General features: G+C 50.2%; 1 protein-coding gene across 1 annotated transcript in view; it reads right to left on the reverse strand.

The window, feature by feature from the left end:
• The window catches only part of GTF3C1 (general transcription factor IIIC subunit 1), a gene marked incomplete at its 3' end in the record, with an annotated part of 71,532 nt that extends 44,924 nt beyond the window's left edge, over nt 1-26,608 (reverse strand). The window contains exons 1-7 of the mRNA XM_079719383.1: nt 26,382-26,608; nt 24,206-24,415; nt 21,258-21,434; nt 20,379-20,522; nt 18,615-18,711; nt 13,335-13,458; nt 565-723 (exon numbers count right to left, since the gene is read on the reverse strand). Coding sequence (XP_079575509.1) covers nt 565-723; nt 13,335-13,458; nt 18,615-18,711; nt 20,379-20,522; nt 21,258-21,434; nt 24,206-24,415; nt 26,382-26,602 — 1,132 coding nt within the window. The 5' untranslated portion in view covers nt 26,603-26,608. The remainder of the gene's footprint in view (nt 1-564; nt 724-13,334; nt 13,459-18,614; nt 18,712-20,378; nt 20,523-21,257; nt 21,435-24,205; nt 24,416-26,381) is intronic.
• Nucleotides 26,609-27,851: the final 1,243 nt, after the last annotated feature.

Raw genomic sequence — 27,851 nt, forward strand, 5'->3', positions numbered from 1 at the left:
TCTACTCTAGACATCCTCCGCTCCACAGGGACCTGCGGCCACACCATCTATGGCACTGGGTCACTGCTGTCTTACATAGATTTTAGGGGATTTAGGGGAAGGGTGAGGAATGGACAGAAACATGTTTCTTCCCCCTTCATCACAACAATCCCCAGGCTGCAATGATTCCAGACCAATTTGAGAAGTTGGTAGGTGACTCTCAAATCTTTGAGTAGTAATATTAATAGGTAATTTTTTTAGTGCTTTCTACGTACCAGGTGCTACACCAGATGTTTTAATCCTACTTATTCAGTCCTCTTACATGCTAGGGGAGATATCCCCATTTTACAGATGAGGGAACTGAGGCTCGGAGACCTTGCTAAAGTCTTCAGCTGGCGGACAAGGGGCAGAGCAAGGACTCAAACTCAAATCTGACCCCAAAGCCTAAACCCTCAAGGGGACCAGGGAGCTTCCCGCTGCGTGACATTCTCGGCAGCAGGGCCCTCTTTCAACATGTGACCAAAACACACCTCGACTCAAAGCTCGGGAACCCTGTGTATATGCAGGTAGGAGAACGGGACTTACTGAGTTCGTAGGTCTGTGTGAGCATGTCCCGCTCGTACACGATGTCCACCGGTGGCACGGCCTTGGAGATGGCCTCCTCGTCCTCGTCGTCGTCCTGGTCTTCGACCTTCCGCTTGAACTCCTTCAGCAGCCTCAGGCAGCGCACCATGACGTCGGTCCCTGGGAACACAGGCACACGGTTCCATGATGACAAATCAGTGCAGCCCTGGGGGAGGCGGCTTCAGCAGACCCAGAGGCCCCGAGGAAGGCCGCACAGGGCATCGAGCTTGGAACATTTAACACGGCACGCCTTGGGGCACGAGACCTGAATACTGACTCCATAAAATTGCTTTAAAAACAAAAAACATATTATTAGTGAACAAAGAAATGCAAACGAAAGGAATAATGAGGGGCCTGTTAAATAAACAGCAGCCTCTGCTTCAGACAAGCTCCATGACTACAGGAAACGTGCTCGTCTTTTCCCATCACCGCCCCCCGCTCCCCTGAACGGTGCCTGGCACACAGCAGGCACACGGGCGGTATTGCTGAAAGGATGAATACAATCGTCTCCCTTTTAAGCCAATACCTGTTGCCACTAAGGTATGGCAGCAGTGTGAACAACTTCTATGACCTTTCCAGAGCATTTCAAGAGGCCTTTAACTCCATGATTGCCAAGGTTAGGAATTTACTCCAAGAAATAACTCAAAAGGAGGCAAAACTGCCAACAGTAAGAGGTCCACACAGAACTCTTTATAGACCCAGCTTCTGTGAATAATATTAACGATGACCAGGACTAAGGGGCAGGACACGGACGACAAGTCACCACACTCTGCAGGCGAGTGCCTGCCTTCAGACAATCACAAGGCACCGGTACTCAACCTACGGAAGCACCATGTGGGGAAAATAACAAGCTCACGCCTATGGCTGTAACACGAGAGGTACAGGAAAAGGAAAAGCATCTAGACACTACGTGTGCTAACTCCTTTGATCCTGACAACCCTAGGAGGCAAACAGATGAAGAAACTGAGGTACAGACGCGTTAACTTGCCCAAACCCCCAGTAGCCTGTGACAGGGGCTAAGTGACTCAGGCAGGTGCCAGGTCTCTGATACGGAAGAGGTGGTGTCCTGTGATACTGACAGCCGGGAAGCAGAACAGCAGCCCCTCAAGGATGTCCACACTTTCACCCCTGGAACCTATGAATATGTTACCTGCCGTGGCAAAAGGGACTTGAGGGCATGATTTAAGTTAAGGCTTTTTGTCGTGGTGCTGGTGGTCAAGGATTTTGAGATTATCCTGGAATGTCTGGCCGGGACCAGTATAACATCACAGAGTCCTTGTAAGAGGGAGGGCAGGAGGATCAGTGTGAGAGATTGGAAGATGCTACGCTGCTGGCTTTGAAGATGGAAGGGACCACGAGCCAAGGAATGCAAGCCGAGTCTAGAAACTGGATAAGGCCAGGAAATGGGTTCTTTCCTGGAGCCTCCAGAAGGAGCACAGCCCTGCCGAAACCTCGATTTTAGTCCAATGACAGACTTCCAACCTTCAGAATGATAAAATAATGAGTTTGTGTTGTGTTAAGTCACTGTATTTGTAGTCATTGTTACAGCAGGGCTATCAGCAGCTTCTCCACCAGCGTCCACCGGCACACCAAGGTGCAGAATCCTCGGGTACCAGGGCAAGGAGCAGTGGCAGTAAAGCTGGTCTCTGCAACCCAGTGCCTCCTAAGCAGGAGCTGTGCCACCGAGGGCCTTGCTGTGAAGGTGTGTGGAACACCCACATCAGGGCAGCACAGACTGACGTCTGAGCAGATCAAGTCCAATCACCCCAACTCGGGCACGGGATTCTCTGTAGGTGGGGGACACAGCACATGGTTTGCAAGTGAAGTTCACAAGCAGTAAAGCATCTCAGGGGCCTGATATCAGAGACCTGACCCTCAGAGTCAGACCAATCAGAATCCTCCGGGAGGGCTGGCCTGGGGCCAAAGGTCAGCAGGTGTGCGGGCACCAGCGGCAGGGCTCGGGCACCAGCTGATTCCCCTCCAATCCCGCCAGTGAGAGAAAATCCCCCAGTTCTCGACTTTTCATGAGAAGAAACACGAAGCCCGCGCCTGGCACAGCCTCCCTGCCCCGGCTCCCTCTGCGCCTGCCAGGTCCTCCTTTCCTGCTTCCAAAGCTTTGCGCTTCGCTCCCGGTGCCTGCCCCGGCCTCTCCCTCCCAAGAGGGAAGACCTGGGAACGAGGGGACTCCTGGGCCATCTGAATGGGTGAGAACTACTTCAAGGCTCCGGGGCCCGGGGCTGGGCTCTCCCTGTGGCCAGCACCCCCAGCACGTGGGCAGAACACTGGCCGCCAAGCCACTCGCCACCTGGTCTTCCTCTCTGTCCTCTACCTTGAGCCACGCCCAAGCCCCTCAGCCCCCCTCTCACCCCTAAGCTGGTGCTCACAGAGCGACCTCCTCTCCCAACAATAAAACCACCACCACTCCTCGGACGCCTGCCGGGTCCCTGACGCTGATCTAAGCTCTCCTGGCGGCTTATATGGGTTAGTCCTCATCACAGCCTTAGGAGGTGGGCTACCTTCCCCGTTTCACACCTGAGAACGTGTGGAGCCAAGGGATCTGCCCAAACTCCCATCCCTTAGCAAGTGAGGAGCTGGGATTTACTGGGCAGTCCAGCCTCGGAGCCCAAGCCCTAAACCTTTGATGACATACGGCCCCTAATTCAAAGATGCCCATGTGACTGAGAACAGTGGGTGACCCGGGGCAAGGGCCAGCCCGCCTGAGGGGTGACACAATGCAGCATTTATGGAGGCCGACGGACTCGCTCTCAGGCAAGAGCCCAGTGTGATTCTTTCCCACTTTTATAACTTCCTTAAGGGGCTAATTAGCCAAGAAAAGATACACAGAACAGCCCTCAAAGTAAGCTAAGTGGAAGAGGAAAAACGTTACTAGCACACTCGTGGACTCTAAGGCAACAAAGGAAAACGCCCTCAGCCATCAGCCTTCTGCTCCTCATGCCCAGGCAGTAGCTGTCCTCACCTGCATCCCCCGTCAGATCCTTCTCCTGATGGCACAGCTGCGCCCTCTGCTGACAGCCAGGACGGAAGGATGCTCAGAGGAGAGTGGGGATAAACGGGCTCCTGAGTCAGGCACATGTGGGTTTCAACCTCAGCTCTGTAACTCTGGGGTGATGACTTGCTGTAGCTCTCTGTTCCCCACTCAGTGAAATGAGATGATGATGTTCTCTCCCTCACGGGTTAGTGTCAGCGAGACCCGAGATAACGTCTGTACAGAGGCTGGCGTGGAGCCGTGGGCCAGGCACTGTGTTGTGAGCGTTACGTAAATTAACCCATCAGATCTCATGATCTGAGGCTGGCAGGCCCCTGTAAGCTGCACTGTCCAGACGCGGAAGCTGAGGCACAGAAAAGTTAAGTGACTTGCTCAAAGCGACGGAGCTGTGAAGTGGCGGAGCTAGGATGTGACCCAGGCTGTCTGACTCTCAACTAACATAGCAGTTGCTCTTAATGGCATCACTGGCACCTAGCACCGTGCAAGGGCATGACAAACAGGAGCTGAACTCAAGATGGTTGGTCCCTTCCTGCAAGGTAGGAAAGCCCCACAACTGGCCCACGGTTGGGGTGACCTGGCTCCTGGGTCCCATGGGAACTCTCCCCTGCTCTGGTTCTGAGCATGGGGCTCAGGAAGGCGCCGAGGCAGGCAGGCCGCTGGCTGGGGGAGGCTGAGGGTGACGCAGGAGGACCAGGCTGCTCCCTGCGACTACACTGGGAACTGTGAGCCCCACGACCAACTAGGAGCATGCAACCCAGTGGGGGGAGGGCAAGTCCCAACACATGGCAAGGGGTGAGCTCCAGCATCTAAGGCTGGGCTGAGCAAGGGGCTGCTGTGACTTATCCAGATGACGCCTGAAGAGGCTTGGGGCCACAGGGTCTGCAGCTCTGCCTGTCCCTGAGCACAGCTTATTTCTCTGCCCTGAATCCCAACTGCACTTGTTTCTGTATCCGTCAGAGAGGTAAGCCCTGGTCATTCACCCAACACACTGATGGCCGCAACGTTTCCCTTTCCTCAGGCCATGCCATTTGCATCTTTCCTTTGGAAAACCTTGCATAAGAGAGAGCGAGCCTGCGCAGTGGTTAAGAATCTGGACTCTTCTGCCTGAGCTGGTGTGGGAACCTGGGCAAGTTGGTCGAACTCCCTCAGCCTCCACTGACTCGCCCGCAAACCAGGGCTGATGAGAATGTCAGCCTCGTGGGGCTGGGGGAGAGAGGCAGGAGAAAAAGCAGGTAAAGGATGGGGCACAGTGCAGTCTGAGCTTCATGATCCAAGGGACCACTTGGAACTTGTTTCACTAGATCTTTATGCATTTCCCATAGTTCTAGAGTTTTTTCCAGACTCAGAATTTCTATTTTTATTAAAATCCCTTCAGCTCATACTTGCCTTTTTTTTTTTTTTGGCTGTGCTACACAGCTTGCAGGATCTTAGTTCCCAACCAGGGATCAAACCCGGGCTCCCTGCAGTGGGGGCGTGGAAACTTAACCACTGGACCACCAGGGAAGTAAGTCCCTCATACTTGCTATTTTTAAGGATATTGTTCTAGAGCACAAGGCAGCTGAGGTCAAAGCAGAAGGGGCTCGAGCAAGACTGGTCGGCAGACTCACGCAGGTGAACGTGGCCTGTCACTCCATTTGAGCTGCCACCTCGGTTACCTGCAACCGCCCTGGAGGAATCGCGGTCCCATTGATGTCGGCCACTGACCCCTGGGTGCAGGGTTTTCTTTCCAGGAACAAAAGGGAGGAGAGATACAACCGGCCAGATCACTGCTCATGCTCTCAAACACACAAAATTTTAGGCATTTTACACACACAAAAACATGTGGCATGCACTAAGGTCAGCATTTCTACACAAAGGAACCACACAGTCCTTCTGTGTCAATGATCCAGGAAGGGCTCCACCTTAGCATGAAAAGTGCCTTAATTTAGATGCCCTGAAGATCCAACAAGGAAGAAGGGAAGGACAGAATCTTTACTAAGTACCTGGGATGGGCCAGGCACTGTGTTAGGTCCGTTCAGAGGCTATTTTACTTAATCATCGTGTGAATTTTCCAAGTTATTATCACCATTTTAAGGAAAAGGAAACGGAAGCTCAGAGGGCTCAAGTGATCTAAGTGGCCTCGGACCCAGCAAGTGGCCTTCCTTCCACACTAGGCCACATGGTTGGGCCTGAATTTCACATTTCTATCAGAAAGCACCGTTCCTTGTAAAGGAAAAGCCAGAGCAGCTGTGACGTAGAACCAACAGCCCGTGTGTCTCACATTCCCAATGAAACATCTCATCCGGCCTCCTAGCAGAGTGGTACCCTGAACTGTGATCAACCCGGGGAGGAAGAAAAGCAACAAATGAGCCCCAGGACAGACTTCCTCTTAGAGGGTCACGGACAAAGGGACAGTCCTACTAGCAAGCCAAGCGGAAGTTATGTAAATTCAGAGTGTTACCCCCTTCACCCCACCAACACACACACACACACACACACCCCTTGAATGGGGCTGGGTTGGTCAGGGCTGGGGAGTTATTCAGATAGTCTGGGAAACTGAAACTATAAGCAAGCCCATGGGACATTCTAAGGAGGTGACTGCCTTGGGTACCGGCAGAGAGGCCTAACCAGAGATGGGAGGACAGCATTCAGGGCAGCACCCAGAAGGACGGAGGAGGGTGCTGCAGCCCACACCCAGGGCGATGGAACTGGGGAAAAGTATGGGCTCTGGAGACAGTTTGTCTGGTGAGAACCTGCCTCTGCCACTTACTGGCTGGATCAACGTGGCTGACTGACCCCACAGCCCTGTTCCTCAGGCTGCTCAGCTATGAAATGGGGACAAGAATAGCATCTTACTCACAGAGTGCTCAGGACAGTGCTTGCTACTGCTTTATCATTACTGTTATCATCACCACAACCTCAGAAAAACAGAGCTTGGGGGCTCAAGTGTCAGACGGAGTCACCGGTGTTGAAAATGTCAGGAGGCTGCTTGGGGCCTTTCACTCAATTTCACAGCATTTATTGTGTGATGGGCCTAGAACACATAAAGAAGGACAAGACAGGGTTCCCACCCCTGCAAAGGGTTGTGTCTGAGAGAGAGGCCAGGGAGCCTCGGACAGGGTGATTAGGCTTCACACGGGCCTGGGCGTGAACTGCGGCTCTACCATGAGCAAGCTGTGAACCTCTGAGCCTCAGGCTTCTCATCTACAAGGCGGGGATAATTCTACAATGTGTCTAGACTAACCTGGGAGTAAGGACTAAGGGAGTGAATGAGTTAAGTGCTCAGGGTACGCTATCCAGCTGGATGGCTACAGAGAAATCGGCTACAATGTGCTCAGGGCTCTGCTTCCAAAACCCACAGAGCTGGCAAACAAAAAGACTACGCAGGGGAAGAGAGAGAGGGCGGGCCATTTGGGTGGGATATTAAAGGATCCGGAAGAAACTGTCAGAAGAGGACAGGCATTCCAGGCAGACGGAAGGGCACCAGCAAAGGCACAGAGGTGGAAAAGGACTGGTCGTTTGGGAAGGGGTGCTGGTGGGAGAGGCGGGAATGAGGATGAGAACGGAGATTGCAGATGGTCTCTAGCCGAGCAGAGGTTTTATTTTTCATTCTGCAGGCATGACGGGAAGTTACCAGTGGGTGTGGAAGAAGGGCTGATGGAGGAGTCTCCTGCCCTCGGCCACCCAGGACGCCTTCGCCTTCACCCCCCACCAGCCCACCCTGCTTGCACTTCCTGTCGGTCAGGCCAGCCTCTCAGGAGGCAGAGGCGGCAGAGGGGCCTGATGGCTGCAGGCTCAAGAGCCACACTTTCCTCTGCTCACTCCCCTACCAGCACGTCCAAGCTCTGTGACCTTAGGCAAGTGATCTGTGCTTTAGTTGCTTATCAGTGAAGCGTAGCACTGAGAAGATGGGGTGATAAAGGGATCAGAGTCAAAGAACTAACACTTGGCTCAGTGCCCCGGAAAATAATGGCTAACAAAGTGCAGAATCTCCCCTAGCCCCTTCCTCTTTTTCACGCCCTAAGACAAGCCATCAGAGTCAAAGGTCTCTCTGGCTAACTGTGCAAGGCAGCGCGGGTCCTGACAGTAGCACACACGGGGCTCACACAGGTTTAGGAATCTGTGGAAACGGCCTCGGTCTAGAGGTTCAGTCACCCTCCAATACCTGCTCACCTGTAGGCCAGCCCTGTGCTCACAGGTCCCAGCACTTGCCTTCGGGCTCTTCCAAGCATGGGGAGGCTTCCCTCCTCATCCCTCAATCATACCACAGAAAGTTCTCAAAGGACAATGTCGCCAGTCCCTCACCTCCGAGGCACATCCACTGTAGCTTGTCCCCCTCTCATTCTCCAGAATTCTGCCCCAGACCTCACCGCCCTTCCCCCTGTTGCCAGCCTGCTCCTTCCACCCCACAGACCGGGCAGGCCCATCTCCCTGCTCAGGGGGGTTGATGGAGCGGCCAGCAGGCTTGAGCCCGTGTTCCCTCCTGGGGGGGACACAGAGGAAAGGACTCTTTTCCCACAAGGGCACCCTCCAGGTGCCTGTGCCCCCTCAGGAGATCTGCCTCCACCCCAGTGAAGTCACCCAAGGCCCAGAATTTATGCCATTGAGGATTCTACCCCTTTCTCAACTCTTTTAAGTTCCTGCCTTTAATAGTTTTTGCCATATTAAAAGGTCTGTTTATTTTATTCATCTTAATTTTTTTTTTTTTTTTGCGGTACACAGGCCTCTCACTGTTGTGGCCTCTCCCGTTGCAGAGCGCAGGCTCCGGACGCGCAGGCTCAGCGGGCATGGCTCACGGGCCCAGCCGCTCCGTGGCATGTGGGATCTTCCCGGACCGGGGCACGAACCCGTGTCCCCTGCATCGACAGGCGGACTCTCAACCACTGTGCCACCAGGGAAGCCCTATAACTGATTTTTGTCTATTGATCTTGTCCTGCAATCCTGTTGAACTTGTTTTTTATTTTTGAAAAGTCACAGGGCAGCAGCTTGGGGGAAGAGTCCACACCATAAACAGGGAGATATAGACACTAGAACTACCCCATCCTCTTCACAGCTGGACTCACCTTGCCACTGAACCTGGGAAACCCGCTAAATGCCTGTCTCAGTCATTAGCTCTAGGGAGCCCGACTTCTGTCAACTGCTTCCGACTGTGATCCTTTTCCAAGGGATTACAAAGTTAACTTCTATTTCTCTTCCCTTCTGTTCTCAGCACAACTTAATAAACATGGAATGACTGCTAAACACTTGAAGAAAATAATCCAAATTTGCAAAACACATCAGTTCAGGTGACTGTTTTCATTACCAAGATATTTTTGCCTTTTGCAAAACAGATCACTGCAGCTTTCTGTAACACATTTGAAATAAGCTGAAATCCAAACTCTTTGTTAACGGCCTTTTAGAAACACTCATATATATCCAGGCGCACCTGCAAATTTACATGAAGCAATACATCATCTTTATTTATTATTTAAGTCTTGTCTACTCCATAACAGCTTGGAGGGAAGGTTTTATGTTAATTTTGCAAACTGGGAAGACACAGCTCAAGGCAAGAAAAGACTAAAAAGCTGTGCATTCATCCCTTGTCTCCTGCTCGAGGAAAGTCACTGAAGGGGCACCTAATTAAATTAAATTGGCTAAACATTTACTTAGCACCTACTCTGTTCCCAGTAGACAATGCACAGACATTAAGGACAGAAAGTATGTGAGGGGTGTGGCCGCCACCCTCAAGGAGGGTGGCTTAGTTGGGAAAAAGTCACACAGATAAATAGCTGAGACACAGCGTGGCAGGCCTGTCCATGAGCCTAAAGAGCTGAGAGGTGGTGACCAGACCACGCGGGGATAAGACGAGCCTCCTGAACAGTCAGAAATGGGCTCACTGCGCGTGTGCGTGACAATCTAAAAATGCTGACTGTCATCTCATCGTCTTATGTATTTGCCCTCTTAATCTCACCACTGACATCCTTAGTACCCAGTCTCTGAGTCGTGCCGATCCTTCTTCCCAGCACTGGGCCTCCAGAAAACTAGGACCACTCATGGTGTGATGAGGACACACCTTCAAGGGTTAGGCAGACGACATACCCAGACTGAAGCCAGCTGCGAGTTAAACAGCAGCTGAATGAATGGGGAAGGTGGGTTCCCTCAACAGAGGGTGGCACACCTCTCTACCTCACGAATTGCTATTAAAGAAATGCAGTTCAATGTTGCCTAGTTTTATTTCTATAGAAAAGTTGAAAGGCTGACTTTGTAGGTGAAATTTCTGATTTTTAAATGCCAACAATTACAATGAAAACAAACACCATGAGGCCAACAAAATACACTGCCAGATGTGGCCCAAAGGCCCTGCTCTGTGTACACTGTCGCCTGTAAGCTCCACGACACTCTGGAAAGATATATATTATTATTCCAGATAATCCTGATGAGGAAACTGAGGCAGAGAGAGGTCAAAACTTGCTGAAGGACTCCCCAACAGGAAGTGACAGGACAAGAATTCTAACCCAGGCTGTCTTACATCAAAAGTCCATTCAGGTGTGATAGTCTCAAGGGGCTAGTTTGAATTTCCAAGGGCCTCAAGCCATGGAGAAGCCCAGCAAAAAAAGTTATTTAAGGCTATTTCTTTCTTAATTTCTCTTTACTCTAAAAAAATTACTCATCTGCTTATTTTTAATGCCTTTCTTTCAATAAGTCAGGAAATAAAAATGCTTATTAGATCCACAGGTCATGATATTTTAAGCATTCAGATAATCCTATTTCCAAGTCAAATGTTAGGTGGGAATCCCCAGCACACCTCTCAGTTCCTGAAGCCTTTTCTTCCCTGCCTCAGGACCCAGCGGAACTTCCTGGTTTCCTGTCTACTTAAAGGCTGATGCTCCCCACCCCTTCCCCTGAGGAACTCCAGTCATTCAACCAGTCACACATCTACTCAGCACTTAAGACACTCAAAGATGAAGTCTCCTCTTGGGGGGCTTTCCTACCTCCCTCCTATAAAAGGCAGGGGCTCCTGCCTTTTATACACCTGTTGTGTGGTAATATCTGTGTGTTACCATCTCCTCCACAAGACTTAGGGACCTCCTGCAGGCACCAAGCCAAGTGCTGGGGAGGCCGTGGTCTGTCCTCAGCCAGCAAACGTTCTCTGGAGCTGTTAGTGAGGCCAGTCTCCACAGGTTACTTGCTATGCCCACATAGTCAAGCACACAGGCCTTAAGCTTTTTAAAATTACACACCTTTTAGTTTTACTTGGCGTTAATAACTTTTTTCCATTTGCTTGGTTTTCTCTGTACCCATATCGAATTCACACTCAGACTCTCTGCTAGCATACAAATTTCCCTTCACACATTCACAGGCACTAAGCAACTGATCCTTTGCATGGACTTCCTTCCACCCCCCCCCACGTCTGTCATCATGATTTCCCTTCATCATCTCTCCAGGGTTTCCATTGTTCCCCCTCTTCCTGGACCCTATGCTTTCCTGTCTCTTGGCTTAGCCTGTTATTTGATGGTGTACATCCTCCTGTAGCTTCCTAAAAGGGAACTTGGGAGATCAGAGATGAATTGTTTCCAATCCGCATGTATGAAAATGTGTGAGGTCCTTATTCTCACACCTCATTGACTGGAAGATTCCAGGGTGAAAGTCCATCCCCTTCAGAAAGTTGATGGTGTTGCTCCAAGCTCTCTAGCTTCCATTACTACTGGGAAGTCTGATGTCTCCTCTCTGGAGGCTCTTCAAGCCCCAGACTTCTGAAGTCTCAGGCTGTTGGATCTTGGTGTGGGTTTATGTTCATCAAGTTAGACATCTGCTGGGTCTTTTGATCTAGAACTTAACATCCTTCAGATCTGGGAAAATTCCATGTCATTTCCCATCATCTCCTCCTTTCTACTCCCTTGCACACACACTCCCTCCCCCTACTGTGAACTTGAACTCCTACTGTGTGGACATTGGATCTTTTAGGCTCAGCTTCTTATTTTCAACTTAAACTCTCCTATTTCCATCCCTTTTGAGTTTTTGTTCTTTACAGGAGATTTTCTCAACTTTATCTCACTATCTTTCCTTCCACCAAATCTTTTTGCAATAGTCATATTTCTTTTATTTCCAAGAGCTCTTTTTTATTTTCTGCATGTCCCTCCTTTATAGCCTCTTGCTCTGGTTTCATGATGCAGTATCTTCCTTCTCTCTCCTTTCCTTTTCTTCTGCTCCTCACTTTGTTTCTATTTCCTAAGTTAGTTTGTTTCTCTTACATTCATGTTAGAGTTCTCAAATGCTTGGTGAAAAGTTAAAATGCTTCATTAAGATACTGCTGTACATTAAAAGTCCTGTGTTTTGCAGGGTCGCGAAGAGAAAGGGAGGGGCTGCCATTGTGTGGGCTTCCATGAAGGGTGAGCAGGCAGAGGCCGGCTATTTTGCTAGGAAACCCCTAAATTTCAGGATCTAAAAGACTTTTCTCTTGGACTGGTCAGTTTCTGCAGAAAAGAAGCCTCCAGCCTCTGGCCTTAGGGACTGTAAGCCTGGCTGCCAGTGTTTTAGGAGCCACAGGGGGAAAGGCAGTGAAGACTCCTATCTCATTGTGTATAGAGATTACCTCATACCGCCTGTTATCAGCACTGTACCCTGTCCCCAGCTGCATCTCATGTCTGAGTCTCAAAAGCCTCCAGTGAATCTTCTCTTGAGGTTAAGTCCAAGGAATGAGGAATCACTGGAGGTACTAATGAGGAAAGACTGCTAAGCCACGAAGTCCAGACCTCTGTCTTTGTGGGAAAGGGCTTGTTATCTGGCTATGCCAAGTAGGGGAGGGGACCTGGGGGTGCAATGGCTCTTCACAGGCTATAAACCAATCCTCTTGTCTCTAGCCCCATCCAAACTGGTGCTTTCAGAGGTCCCTGGTTTATTTCAGGCTTGAGGTGTCCACTCTTGGCTACTGCCCCGCACAAGCATTCAGCTTTCCCAGTCTGCTCGGTCAGTTACCATTTGTACATCTGCCTTTGAGCACAAAAATGTAGACAACTCTCCCTGCCATCACTTCCTGTCCTATTCTCTTTGTACTTGCAGGTTTATTCCTTTTATAGCCTATCATCACTAGGAAGGAGTTGGAAGAGTGCAGAAAACCACATCTATTCCTTCTGTCATCTTTTACTGAAAGCTCTGACCCTAAGATTTTTAAACAACTTTGGTTCATCAGGAGGGGTTAAACAGCATGGGATAAAAATCAAGAACTGAGAAAAATAAAGGACTAAGGAAGGTTTTTAAAGTTTCATAGTCTACTGTCCCTAGTTTAACTTTCTTAGAAGGTTCAAATCCCACCTCCACCACTTCCTGATTGCTTAACCTCATATAAGTTACTTATCATCTTTTAACTTTAATTTTCTTACCTGTAAAATGGTAATAATACCACCTACTTTGCAGGGTTAGAAAATGCAATCATGTAACACACATATCAGGTACTTAAAAAATACTGGCTTAGCATAAGAAGGAAAAGATAAATTTCGGTTTCTGGACACCAGGAATGGGAGATGTTGGAGGGACATCCACATAGAGGTGTTTGCTGGGAGTCAGAAAGGGTTTCATTCAGCAAACGTTTCCTGAGCGCTTTTTATATAGAAGGTCCTGGGCCAGGCGCTGAGGAATAGAGTTGAAAAAAATAACGTGAAATCATCCTACCTCAGGGCAGAACGTGGTAAGAGGGACAGGCTGGCACTTAGAGGGGAGAAGTGAAAACTGTCTGTGCAGCCCAGGCAGGAGCCGAGACTGCCTTTACCTTTCTTGGTTTTGCAAGGTCCACGTTCAGGGTGGATCTCTTGTAAGGGAAGAGGCACCACCTTGGCCAGCCCCGCGTTCAGCATGTACTGGTACAGACGCTTAAATGTCCTCTCGCACAGCCCCTGCAAAATTGAAACACTGCTGTTAGGTAGAGCAAGGTGTTTGAAACTATCGGAGAGTCATGTAAACGAACAAGTGGGGACCTGAGTTAACTGACGATCTTGAATGAGGAAACACTGGAGGCACTAATGAGAAAATACTGCCAAGCTACCTTGTCCAGGGAACAAAATGAGTCTGCAGCAGCATGTAAACCATCCATTTGATTATGAGTGGGGAAAGAGATTTCCCTAAAAAGATCCTGAAAGGATGCACCTGAAAGGGGTGAGAATGAGGCAGATGGGGGCAGCACTAGAAGATTTTCACTGTATACCTTTTCATATTGTTTTGGTTTTGTTTCGTTTTGTTTTGTTTTGCGGTACGCGGGCCTCTCACTGTTGTGGCCTCTCCCGTTGCGGAGCACAGGCTCCGGACACGCAGGCTCAGCAGCCATGGCTCACGGGCCCAGCCGCTCCGCGGCATGTGGGATCTTCCCGGACTGGGGCACGAACCCGTGTCCCCTGCATCAGCAGGCGGACTCTCAACCACTGCGCCACCAGGGAAGCCCTGTTTCGGTTTTTTTTAAACAAGTAAGTGTATTATTAATTATTAATAGAATATATATACATATGTACACACACCTCTCACAGGCAGTGGAAGAGAAAAAATTAAAGACCTTTAAAAAAATTTAGTCTATCTGTGAAGTTACAACAAAATGAGGATGCGTACATCCACCCCGTCACTCATGTTTCTGCGAGGAGGCAACACAACCAAAATGACCCCAAGCGCTCCTAACTGTCGAGGTTACCAACGAGCAGCCTCCAGTGCGGGCCGTGTTTTTTCATCTACACGTTTTTTTTGAAAAAAGTAATTTACTTGCCAACATTGAAAAGTGAGAGAGTTCATGTTAAAAAAAAAAAAAGATTCTGGCTTCTCTTGAAAAACAGGATCTGGCAACAAATCCTAGGCCTGCGGTTCCTCCCGGCATCAGCCAGTGGGAGGTGAGGACCGGCGGCTCCCTCCAGACAGGCACGCCTGACCTGGACGCCCTGGCCTCCTCTGCCCATCAGACCCCTTACATGGTGAGGCCGAAGGTCAGTTCCTGTTTATCACCATTTTTGTGCTGCTTTTCTCTCATGATAGTTAAGAGGAAAGTTGAATAATTCTTGAATCCATCCTGATATAAAAAAAAATTTCTTTTTTTTTTTTGCCCACGCCACGGGGCTTGCAGGATCTCAGTTCCCCGACCAGGGATTGAACCCGGGCCACAGCAGTGAAAGCGCTGAATCCTAACCACTAAACCACCAGGGAACTCCCTCAAAAAATTATTTTACACTTGGCCTATTTCACTAATCCATACCACCCTCCTGGCCACTACTAGCATTTGATTTTGCCACCACTGGAACAGCCAGGCAGGTTACCACCTGAACAGCAGGAGGCACTGGTGACTAAGAGTGGTGCATGGCACCTCCCAGGTTTCCTCTTACACTCCAGGGGTGGAGAGAGGCAGCATATGTCTGAGGGCTGCTGCCACCACCCACGTACGTGTGATCACCTCTCGGAGGAGCCAGTACGCTAACTGTTGGGCAGCAGAACATATTGTTATCAAAGAAATACAGACAACTCACATACGGCTCACTTAACCCGCTGGCTGGTAAATGGCACCTCTTGTTAATCCAGCCGTGCCCCCAGCGTCGTGGAAAGACCCTATGGAAACGCATCCATCAAACCCTAGCCCTCAACATATGGTCCTGAGCCCTGGACCATCCTATGGGGGGCTGCCATCGAGGACTCACATAATCTGCCCAGAGGATGGAGGATGACATAGTCCTTCCCTTACGGGGGGGCTACCGTTGAGGACTCACACAAACTGCCCAGTTAAAGAAAGTGGCCTTCCCCACTCCCCCAAAAAAGACAGCATCCATATTCATAGCGTCCACCTCATCCAGAGGTTAATTATTCACTAAATCCTGCTCAGCCTTCTCTGACCCCTATTTCCAGCTGCTGACTAAACATCACCAAGTCAAAGTCCCAGAAGATCTTCATACTCAATAAATCCTAAAATCAAATTTGTCATGTGCCTCAATCTCAGGCAAACTCATTCCTCTTTCTGAACTCTCTACTGTCATTGTACACTCATTCAACAAATCTGGGCTCAGCGTCTCCGTGGGCCAGGCTGTCCTCTTGGTGGGGGGTTGGCAGGTGCGGTCCCTGCCCTCAGGAGCCCGCCCTCCAGCTCTGGTCCACCCCAGGGAGGGGTTGCCACTCAAGCTAGACAACAGACTCCTTCTCCTTCGTCCCTCCCCACACCCGACACCCACACCCTGGCTTCAGTCACTCACCAAGTCCTGCTAGTGCCACCCCCCAAATATCGCCAACAATTCAAGGCGTCCCCCACCCTACCTGAGGCCACAGCACCCACGTCCCCGCCCTGCCTCCAATCCCCTCCCCATCCATCAGTTCATCTCCCCAACACTCAAACTGCAGTTCACCAGGCTAAAGGCTGAAACCCAAGTCCTCAGCCTGGCACTCGAGACCTTCCTTATCTGGCTCCAACTTTCCTTTCCAGCCACGTCTCTCACTACTCCCGCCGGGCACGCTGCCGCCTGGCTGCCCCGTGTCACTGCCAACCTCGGAAACAGCCCATCACCTCCCACAGCTCCACGCCTTTGCTCCAGCCCGTCTCCTCTGCCTGAAAGATGGTCTCTCCTCTGTCGGATGATGTTGACTTCATCTTCAAAGCCCAGCTCAACTGGAACTGGCTCTACCAAGCTTTTCCCATCTCTCTTTTCACGCAACTCCAACACATCCTTCCAAGGAGCAGTCTGGCCTGAGTGTGTGGTCACACGCCAGCCCCTCCAATTAGACTGCTCTGCGATGGTGTAAGACTGTCATTCTCGTTCATTTTTGCCACGGTGGTGCGAAACACAGTTCTGACTCCAAACAGATACTCACTAAAGTATTTGTTGAATGAATAAATAAATAAACAGTGTCCTGTATCAGTCAAATCTTGTCACTTAGATTGTCCACAGCGTTGACCTGAGACTGCTCAGTTTCTCTACCCTTGAGTGACTCAGCAGGGCAGAGGGTTTCGATCTTCAGTGTCTGCACGGGCTGGACGAACAATATAAAGAACAAAGCAGGCAGATATTTCTTTGCGCTTGTAGGAGTTTCCTTCATCTTGACTAGGGCCTCTCAGGAAGAGGCCTTATCAGTCTACCTTTTATTCCCCACTTTTGACAGACACTCAGATACTGAGAAATAGTTCTCTCCTCCTGAACAGCAGTGCTCATAGGGTGACAAATGGCACTGCCTGCGTGTCTGAGAGCTGACAGGAGGTAAGGGGCCCGGGGTGGGCGGCCAGCACACAGCCAGCTCCAGGTAACTGCTATCACAAGAGACCACGGGCCCAGGCTGCCCAGAGCCTCTGATATTTCAAGGGAAGCTGGTAACCTAGATTTTGAGGCAAAATCTCAATTTTTAAAAGATGCTAGGTCAAAGTTCTTTTTAACAATGTTCAGGCCGAATCTGACCCACAAGCTTTGGTTTATAACCTCTGCTTTAAAGAGAATTGGGCATACAGTGCATTTAGCAGGAGGGGAGAGAGCCCTTCCCTCAGCGCAGTGAAATCAGAGAGCAGAGCCCCCCGGGGGCAGCACAAGGTGAAGAACAAGAAGGATCTACCTGGAGTCTACAACCTGGAGTCTACACCTGGAGTCTACAACCTGGAGCCTACAACCTGGAGTCTACCACCTGGAGTCTACACCTGTAGTCTACAACCTGGAGTCTACACCTGGAGTCTGCAACCTGGAGTCTACAACCTGGAGTCTGCAACCTGGAGTCTACAACCAGACTCCAAACCATGATCCTTTAGGGACTAATTACTATCACCCCCAAATCTTGACTTCAAATCCTACTGTTTAACCTACAGGGCCGTCTTACTTTCCTCCCGTTTCCAGTGCTGGCTCTTTCCTAACTTCTACCGAAGAGGGCTCACATCAGACCGGAAGCAGCATCACCCCTGTGCTTTCTTCCTCCCACTCTCACTTCATCACTGCCTCTGTTCCTGGACCCAAAGATGAAGCAGGTCCATAACTGCTTTTCTCCCTGTGTTGTCTCTCCTCCTTCTCAGTAGTCACTCTGTTATTTCAGCATAAAACCACTGGGAACAAAATTACAAGCTTGATTACAAAAGTAAATCTAAATGCTCAGATTCACCATTCCACAGGAACTTTTATAGCAGGGCTTGGCGCAAATCCCCGGGAAAACTGGAGGCCACCCAAGAGCAGCAAGGACTTAAATTAAAGACTGAGCCCTTTTTCATTCTGTAAATAAAGCAAAGGAAAGTTCTGCTTGTTTCATGGCTATGTAACAGAGAAGAGCCAATTTTGACTCCATGTTGATGTTTCTTTGACTTTAACCTTTGCTTTTCTTGCTTTTGTTATTATAATCCTACATAATGACCTGCCTCAGGGAACCCTGCCCCTCTACCTGAAAGCTGAACTAAAGTGCCTTTGTTCAGCTCACAGGGAGACAATCTGACCCTGCCCACCTGTGAATGGCTGCAGAAAAGAAGAAATTAACATATCCCCTCCCTGATGCTGGCCAAGCCAGGCAAAACTAATGGCCATTTTACTTTACTTCCTCACCTCCTACCCGGCTCTGTTCCATAAAAAAAAACTGGCATCCGGGACTTCCCAGGTGTCGGGAGTAGATAAGACTCCACTCCCAATGCAGGGGACCCGGGTTCAGATCCCTGGTCACAGAAGTAGGTCCCACATACCCGCCGCAACCAAGAGTTTGCATGCTACAACTAAGGAGCCTGCCTGCTGCAACTAATACCCAGTGCAACCAAATAAATAAATAAACAAATATTAAAAACAAACAAAAAAAAAAAACCTGGCATCCAGACCGGGAGAGGATGGTCTATGGGGACCCCAGTCCGCATCTTCTCGGTCTGCCGGCTTTCCGAATAGTCATTCTCCCTTGCCTCAACACCTCATCTCCCGATTTACTGGCCTGTTGTGCGGCGGGCAGAACGGGCTTGGAACTCGCTAACATCCAGGGATGGTCAAGTCCACGACAGGGTTTTCAACTGCAGTGCACTGAAATCTACACTTGACAAGGCTCCCCACTGCATTACAAATGGATCCAGCCCCCCACACGGGCAGGGGCAGCTCACCAGTTCCTCCCTCAGCTTCCCCAGTGTCTCTGTCCGGTTACTCCGTGTGCTCAGCACAGCTGAGAGCTTCTCCATAAGGATGTCGTACTTGCTCCTCCTGTGAGAAACATAAAACACTTCATTTTTTCCCAGACCTATTGCTAAAGACTGCCTGTTTTTTAAAGATGACAAGATTTAAATGACAACATATCAAACTACAGAACCTTGTGGTCTTAGGTCTCAGAGAACATCCAGCCCAACTCCTTGTCCATTACAGCTGGAAAGACTGGGGCTCTGAGTGGTTCAGTCTCACGGCCAAGGTCACCGAGCTAGTGGCAGGGTACAGACTAGCCTCTGGCTAAAACTCTCAAGAGATGATTCTTTAAAATGCCTTACATCTTTTGATCATACTGATAAACGGAATAGTGCCTGCCATATCAGTAAACAAAGGATGTCACAGTCATCAGCAATTGCAGCCCTCCAAGGTGAGCCGGTGAGCCCTGAGGAAACTCAGGAAAGAATACCTGCCATCTAGCAGCCATCAGATTGCAGCCACTCCCCATGGTGGGCCCTGAGGAAACTCATGATGTGAAAACACAGGATATTGGCCCCAAATAGCTGCGGTGCATATCAAATGAATGATTTCAGTGAGCCCAGACTCTTGCACCTTGCCATACACAGAAAAGCGCTAAATTCCTTAACTTGGTTTTAACAATTATATTTTGACGTTCAGACTACCTGCCCTGGACTTGAAGTTCTAAAAATTCCCACCGAATAAAACATAACTCTCAACTTTTAGATTGTGAATATTTTTTGAGTTGACAATACCTTAAGGTTTAGGAAGCACCAACATATTTCCTTATAAATCACTTAGTAAGAAAGGATAGGGATTATTTCATAAAGAAGTTAAGCTTTTCTAAAATTCAGGCACAAAATGTGAACCCAGGTCTTCTTCCTCGAAATACAGTGCCCTCTGCAGTAATCAGGACACCTCTCTGATTCTGAAGCCCTGGTTTCTATCTCTCACTTCGCTGGCATGACTGACTTTCCCTTCCTTTGCACTTTTATTGTGAAGTGGATGTCATAATAAATGCTTACAAGCTAATGGATGCCAAAGGAAGCTATTAAAGGAGCCAAGGGCTACCCCAGCTGTGTGTGGGTGGGGGGGTGTTGGAGGACGGGCAGACAGGAAGGTATTGTCATGCAGCTGGGGAAGGTGAACTGGGCTTTAACTGCCAACAGGTTTAGCAGCAGGGAGGGCATATATATGGGATCCAGAGACGCCCACTTCTCCATTTTTACTGCCTTTCAATGAATGAAAGAATAGATGAAGGCACAGATATTCACTGCGTATGAGCTAGTACCAAGCTTTGTCATGGCCATTCTGCAGAAGAGGAAACAGTGGTTCAGATAGGTCACGTGATCCTGCCCAAATCATGAGCAAAGATTTAAACACAGATCTTGACTTAGTCCATTGTTCTCTTCTACCCACAGAACTCTGTCACCATAACAAATCAAATTTGACTTATTTACTTTTACACTCCCAAATTTCACCAAAATGTTAACAGTTCCTATTGCTGGGCTGTGGGGTGATAGGTATCTTTTCTATATAATTTCCAGATTTTCTAAATAAGCAAGACTTATTCTCATAATCCAAAATAGGTGGTAAATATCTTTTTTTTAAAAGCTAGTCGTATTCTGGTTTGGCCTCTAGGATTCTTAAAGGTATAATACACATGGCTGAAAGACAGAGGTAAGGGAGCATTCTGGTGTCTCACACTGTACCTGTCCATGTGAAACCGATTCAGGAGGAGGAGGATTGAGTGCTGCTGGGCTCCGGTGGGTAATCGGATCACATGTGACTGCATCGTAATGAGCCCATTTTTGTTCAAAATTTTCCTATGATAGTGGAGCTTCCCAGCATCAACCCTGGAGGAGAGGAAGAGAGTGGGCGATCATTTTGCTTTGTTGGTTGCTTTCACCCCACAGTGTGGAGGACATGAACACCAGAGACACACACCTCCTATCCAGCCAACCTTAAGAGAACAGTTGCTATGTGACAATGGCCTTGGAAAGAACAGCCGTGCCTCAGCCTAAGGCACACCCCAGACCCCCAAGAGAGGTGGATGGGGAGATGGGGGTAGAGGAGAGGGGAAATGGAGTGGGAAAGGGTGGCTGGCGCGGGAGACAGTAAGGGTTATATGAGCAAGGAGCTAATCAGACATGGGTCTCTAATCACATAGCGGCCAATAACTAGGGTTGCCATGCATTCTGGCTCGCCAGGTGGTCTCAGTTTATGCCCATTGCCTTGGCGTCCCTTCTGGTCAGCTCCACCTTCCACTCTCAAAATGTCTGGTTTGGACAATAAATTCTATGGTCACCCCAGGGTCTCTCTTTTTTTTCTTTTTTCAGCTGCAACATGAGGCATGCAGGATCTTAGTTCCCCAGACAAGGATCAAACCCATGCCCCCCTGCAATGGGAAGGCAGAGTCTAAACCACTGGACTGCCAGGGAGTCCCCTTTTTTTGGTCTTTTTTCCAGGGTCTCTTCAATGAGAAAGCATCGTGCTTCCAATCACCATGGATGTGGGGACTGCCCAGGTGGCAGGGCCCAATGATCAGGGAGCCCCAGCATTTCCAGCAGAGAAGCAAAGCATCCCCTCACTTGAAAGCAGTGCTGTGGAGGTCTCGTTGGAGCTCCCCTTGCCACCGGGACCGGCCTAATCGCTCCAAAATGCAGTAGGAGAAGTCGGGGAGCTTCAGGTCGGGGTCACCCTCCAAGCCAATCAAGGCCCGGTACCGCATGTCTTGGGAGGCAACGATGATCAGTTTCTTCCGCCACCTGCAAATCAGAAGCCACCGCAGGAAGAAATAACTGTAATTGATTTTTAAGAAAATCGAAATATAAAAAAGCAGAACCTTAGTGAACCATCATTTCCTGCTTCTTCTTGGAGGTTCACAATCCCCCAGTTAAGGAGGTTTCCATCCTAGAACCACAGAGCGTTCAGGGGGAACAGAGCCAGTCTCACCAGTTCCTTGCTCAGAGCCCTCCCCCTCCGGCCAGGGCCCTCAGGCCATACCCCCGACTCCCAACCAGGGCCTGGCCCATCCTACACACCCCCACGGCCCTGCCCTGCATCCACAACAGCCCCGCTGGGCCTCTGCCCGGCTGCTCTGGCCTCACGTCTTCAGGCCACTGATTCTCATCATTCAGGCCACTGCTCAGATACCAACACCTCAGGTCTTCCTGAAAATGCTAACCAGAGTCTATCCCCCGCCTCTGACCATTTCCAGACTCTCCATGGCACCTGGCACTCTCAGAAATGGCCGCTTTTTTGGGTACACATTTCTGCAATAAGCGCCCTAAGAGGGGGCAGGTTGTCATCAGGGTCCCCAAGACATCCTCAGGGCCTAGAATGGTTCTGGGGCACAGCAGGGTCTCTGTAAATATCTAATAAGTGAACAAACTCGCCTACTGAACTGGATGGATAAAACAAACTTCAGAATCAAAAACAGTGCCCTGTGTCATCAGTGGACCTGCAGCCTGTTGGAGACCAGCCTTGGGACAAATCATTAGTTCCTCCTACTGTCTTGGTGTGTGAAAAATAATGCCCGAAAAAGAGGCCAAGAACGCTTCCCAGCCAGGTGCTTCGAGATGTCGCAGCTGGGAAAACTGACTTCTCTGCTGAGGTCGAACAGTCTACGGCGCTGAAGATGGAGACTCCACCCTGGCGCCTTACCTGCTGACTTAAATGGCCATCTTGTGCAGACTGTCTCAGGTCCTGGCCCTGCCAGAGATCCCACAAGGGTGGGCTGGCAGAGAAGCCATCTGCACTCACTCCTTGGCATCGAGACGCACCAGCTGGAGGAGCTCCCTCTCCCAGGGGAATGAGTCACCAAGGGTCCGTATTAGAGCCCAAGGGCTCCCAACCCCTCCCACCTAGAGCCACCATCAACTGCTCCCAGCCTGTGGTTTACAGATGCCTGATCGCAAGGCCTGTCTGCAGTCACATGGCTCAGTCTGACGGTTCCTCCTCTTGGCCCCCCCTTGCCACCCAGTACCAGATGACTTTATTGCTCCCACTGAACAGGCAAAAAGGAAAAAGAGGAGGAACCGCCCATTGCCATGTCTACATTGTCATTTAACTGCAGCTTCTTTCACATTGCCTGTGACCCATAATTAGTCTTCTGCATAGTCACAGGGTCTGTATGGTCCATCTTCAAAAAGAATGTTAGGCTGTGAATACACGTGACGGACAGAAAGTCTACTTTGCTGTGTCTGTGTGTTACAAACTTAGGACCTGTGTTCTCTGTCTCGAAACAGGCTCATTACGTTAAATTGCAAGAGGTCAGCTGAGAAGAGAAAAGTTTGGAAACAGGGGAGCTGATTTGCTGCTTTAAGACTGTGTTCAGTGTGGTCTACTCCCCTGTCCTATCAGAACTCCAACATCTCCCAGTAGCTGACTCTAGGACTCCCGCCCGAGGCCCACTTTGCTGACCCTGGTCATCACAGAGGTTATCCAACACTGATGAAGCGCCACGCAAGGTACCGGAGATGCCAAGATAAATAAAAACTGCATCTGCCTTCACGGAGCTCAGAGTCTACTGAAGAGAAAGACAAGAAAAGGAACACTTACTCTGGGATTCGATAACTGTGGTCAAGGTCATGGAATGACATGTACGAGGAGCCCCAGTTCAGGCCTATGTGTGTGAAGAGAGCGTGTGTGCAGTCACCAGGGAGAGCTCTTCCTGAGCTAGCAGGAAGCCGGGTGGGGGAGGGTCAGGAAGCAGAAGCTGCAAAGCGCCAGAGCCAGAGGAGGGGAGGGGAGGTCAAGAGGGAGAAGAAGTGAGTATAGCTGTTTCTTCCAAGAAGCATGGCTGCAGCAACAGAATCACAGCTACGGGGGATCCAAGGCCAAGAGGTCTTGTTTTAAGATGAACGAGCCATGGTAATGGGCTGACGAGAAAGTACTGGTCAACGGGCAAAAGCTGCAAATAAAGGAGAAAGAGGAGCTAGCTGACAGAGGTGAGAAAGAGCACGAGGTACGGGGGGAAACGGAGGAAGAGAAGCATCCAGATGACTGCCCGAGGCAGGGCCAGGCTTCCCATCCCCCCTGAGGTGAGGGAGGGGGAGAGAAATACGGGCAAGCCTGCAAGCTGAGGAAGAAGGTGGCAACTAGAAGAGTTCACACTGGAAGCTTCTCCCTGTTCTGTCAACTAGGAAGGGAGGTGGGGATGGAGCGAGGGGCTTGAGGCAGCCTGGGAAATTGGGACCCTGACTGAAGACTCACAAAACTACGGCTGGGCAGCAGAGGACGCAGCCTGGACAAGAGAGCGAAAGGTACCAATCCTAATGACAGCTGCCTGCCCTGCCCAAAGGGCCAGGCGGCCTGTGGACACAAAGGGAAAAGAAAGGCAGCGCCCCACCCCACCCCCCAGCAAAACTAGCCCCAAGAGGAGGGGAGTGGTAAAGGCCAAGGACTGGCTTGGGGTAGGGCCGACGCACTCTGATGGGCACGAGGGCGGCACGCCAGTTGTGGTGCTCTGACCACACCCCCAACTTAAAGCATGAAGATGCCCACAAGTTTCCCATGATGCCAGTTTCCCAGTTACCTGCCAAAGGCTTCTACCATCGTACAGCGGGGCTGTAACGTCTTGGTCCTGATGTCACTGGTAATGTTTTTCCTCTCCTTAAAGTACTGGCATGAGCCCTGGATGCCATCTTTATTCTCCAAGATCATATGAATGGGGTAGACGTCCTCCAAAGGGACCGGGTCCCTCCTGGACTCCAAAATGCCAGTTTCCAAATCAATTTCTTCATACCTAAGGGGGAGATCACAGATATCAAACCACAGCCCAGCCTCAGAAATAACACGTTTGGCGTGTTCTTCTGACAACCTCTGGCAGAAGTCGGAGAGAGTAAGTGCGATCACCTGGTCGCACCCGTCTTCCAAACGCAGGTCATCTTAACAAGCAGCATCCCTGCCTCTCTATCCCAGACAAGAGATTTTTCTAGGAGCCTCTGAATCCACCCCGGACGCTGAATGCTGAAACCAGAACCACCTTCCTGGCCCAAGTCATGGCCTTTTGTTTTCCCCCCAATCCAGTGCCTGGTCTCCAAACCATCAAGTTTGGATTTAATGACTCAAGGCTTCCCTACTTTAAGATGATACCTTTCCACATCTCTTTAGTTATCCCTCTCGTACTTCCATCCATTTTTATGGTTTCAATTATCATTTGCACGTTAACAATTCTCACCATCAAATCCTCAGTCCTGTTTTTCCCCCAGACACTAATCCTGCCTTCAACTGTATACGCCTCAGATTTGATAAGATCAAAACTAAAGTTATGGGCTTCCCTGGTGGCGCAGTGGTTGAGAGTCCGCCTGCCGATGCAGGGGACACAGGTTCGTGCCCCGGTCCGGGAAGATCCCACATGCCGCGGAGCGGCTGGGCCCGTGAGCCATGGCCACTAAGCCTGCGCGTCTGGAGCCTGTGCTCCGCAACGGGAGACGCCCCAACAGTGAGAGGCCCACGTACCGCAAAAAAAAAAAAAAAAAAAAAAAAAAAATCTAAAGTTATGACTGCCACTCCCCACCTCCAATAAAGTCCCTCCTTCCCCTCCTTGGTACCACTTTCTCCCAGTCTGGGTTCAGATTCTGGGTTGATGACCCTCTCTGCGTCTCAATTTTCTCTTCAGGAAAATGGGGATAAGAATATCCAGCTCCTAAAGTTGTTGTAAAACTTAAATAACTTGCTATACGTAAGGATCTTAGAACAGTTCCTGCTTACAATAAGCATATATGTAAATGTGAACTATTATTCCTCATTCACTATCTCCAGTTCTACACTTCAACCCAACTTAAAGTATTTCTCTTCCTTTGGAATACTCTGCCAACTGGCTACCTAAATCCAACCTTTAAGTCTTGTTTTAGACAGTATTACCTCTGGGAACCCCTCCCGACCCTCACAATATGGCTTAAGAGCACAGACTTGGGAGACAGACGGCCTGGGTTGAGTCAACACTCAGTCACTTACAATATCCATAACTTTGGACGGGTTACTTAATCTCTATCACTCAGTTTCCTTCTCTGCAAAATGGGGAAGATAACTGGGAATTCCCTGGCAGTCCAGTGGTGAGGACTCGGTGCTGAATGGGGAACTGAGATCCCGCAAGCCCCGTGGCACAGCCAAAAAAAGAAAAAAATGGGGAAGCTAAGAGCACCTTCCTCACAGAAGTCACTGTGAGAATGAAGTGGGTTCAGTCTCCTGAAACTCCAGGAACAAGATCTTAGAATAGTACGAGGCCATAACGAGCACTAAATAAATGTTAGCTATTATTATTGTTCTTGTTGTTGCTAAGCTTGCCGACGTGAAGATCTCTAGTTGCCTTAGGCTCTCTAATCCAGCACTGAATGAATGCTGTTCTGTAGAACTCAACTGTCTCCAGTCTTGAGCTGAACAGCCTTCCTGCTGCAATCCTAAGCTCCACTTCAGAGGAAATACTCTCTGAAACCCAAAGAATATCCTCCCAGCCCTGCTCACCACCACTCCAAACACACACGAACATAATGGAACATCACCAGATGACCCCCCCCAACTCCATCAGACGCCTGGGTCCTGCCAGGCCTGAGGGACCCCAAATCAGCCTTTCTCTGCGCCTCCATCAGACTCCGGGTCTTTCTTCCGCTCCACTCCTTTTTCTCCCCTCCCGTAAGAACCTGGCCCCCTCGCAGCTCCATCAGACCCGGGTCTCTGCCCCCGCCCGCCCGCAGAGCCAGGCCGCTGACCGGTCTTGGAGCTGGAGATCTGGTCTCTCCCGAGGCTCCTCGTAGAAGCTGATGCCCGGGTGCGTGGCAAGAGCCCGCCACAGAAACTCCTGCGTGTAGGGCTCCAGAGGCAGCGGGAAAGGCGGCACTCGCGTCTCCAGACGGCTCCAAAGCGCGGGAAGACACAAGCCATCAAGCCCCTCCAGGGCCACCTCGTCCAACAACGACTCCAGCGCGTCCATTGCTACTTCAGTTGGCAGCACCCGGGGCGCCTGCGCACCACGCCACCAAGGGCCCTGGTCCAGAGCGCCTGCGCACAACGACTGGCAGCCAGGGAGGCGGAGCGGATCCGGGGACCGGAGGAGGAGTTCCAGAGCATGGTCGTGCTGTCACTCCCTTTGGGGGAGGGTTCATTCCGTGTAACTCCATTGCCATTGGTCCGGAGCCCCGCAGTAACCAGGGGAACTGCAAACAGTATAGAGGCCGCTTCCGGTTCGAGCACCCGGAACCGCCGCCTCTAGGGATGGACGGTGAGTGTTCATGGGCCCCCCCCGGGAGGTCGGGCAGTTACTCTCCCATCTCTCCTGAGGGTCCCCCCGACCCGGGCAGAGCCCTAGGCCACAGACCCCTGGACCACCACTGCCTGACCCAAGGTGGTCTCCGTCTGAGGGAAAGGGAGCCTTAGTGATCCGGGATGGGAAGAGGAGGCTGGGGGGAGTGGTCAGTGATTTGGTCACTGTGCTGCCTGTGGTTGTGTTGGAACCGCGTACTGGCCAGGGCATCAGAGGAAAGGTTGTCGACTGAAAAATTATTCACAACCTAAAAGTTGAGAGTTATGTTTCATTTGGTGGGAGTTTTTAGAACTTCAACCCCGCTAGGCAGCATCTCAAGTAACCTGAGAGAACTGCTCAGAGGAGGCAAGTGGGGGGAGCCCGGATATATAGGAGTTTTGCAACAAAGGGCAGGTAGTCTGAACGTCAAAAGGTTATTGTTAATTAAAGAAAACCAGATATCCCAAGTTAAGGAATTTAGCGCTTTTCTGTGTATGGGAAAATGCAAGAGTCTGAACGTCGAAAGATTATTGTTAGTTAAAGAAAGCCAGATATCCCAAGTTAAGGAATTCAGCGCTTTTCTGTGTATGGGAAGATGCAAGAGTCTGGGCTCACTGAAATCATTCCTTTGATGTGCACCTCAGCTATTTGGGTTCACTATGTAGGGAGTGGCTGCAGTCTGATGGGTACTAAATGGCAGATATTCTTTTTCTTCCCGAGTTCCCTCAGGGCTCACCGGCTCCTGTTTGAGGGCTGCAATTGCTGATGACTGTGACATCCTTTGTTTACTGATATGGCAGGCCGTATTCCATTTATCTTGGTTTAGGGTGGGAAAGACAAATAGAGGTGGGGGGTGGGTTCTTGTGTATCCTGGCGTGTGGAACTGTGGAATACAGGAGTTGGTATGGAAGTAAGCATCATCATGGGGAATGCAGTCATC

The sequence above is a fragment of the Hyperoodon ampullatus genome (genome assembly GCF_949752795.1).
Source record: "Hyperoodon ampullatus genome assembly, chromosome: 14".
NCBI classification, from domain to species: Eukaryota; Metazoa; Chordata; class Mammalia; order Artiodactyla; family Ziphiidae; genus Hyperoodon; species Hyperoodon ampullatus.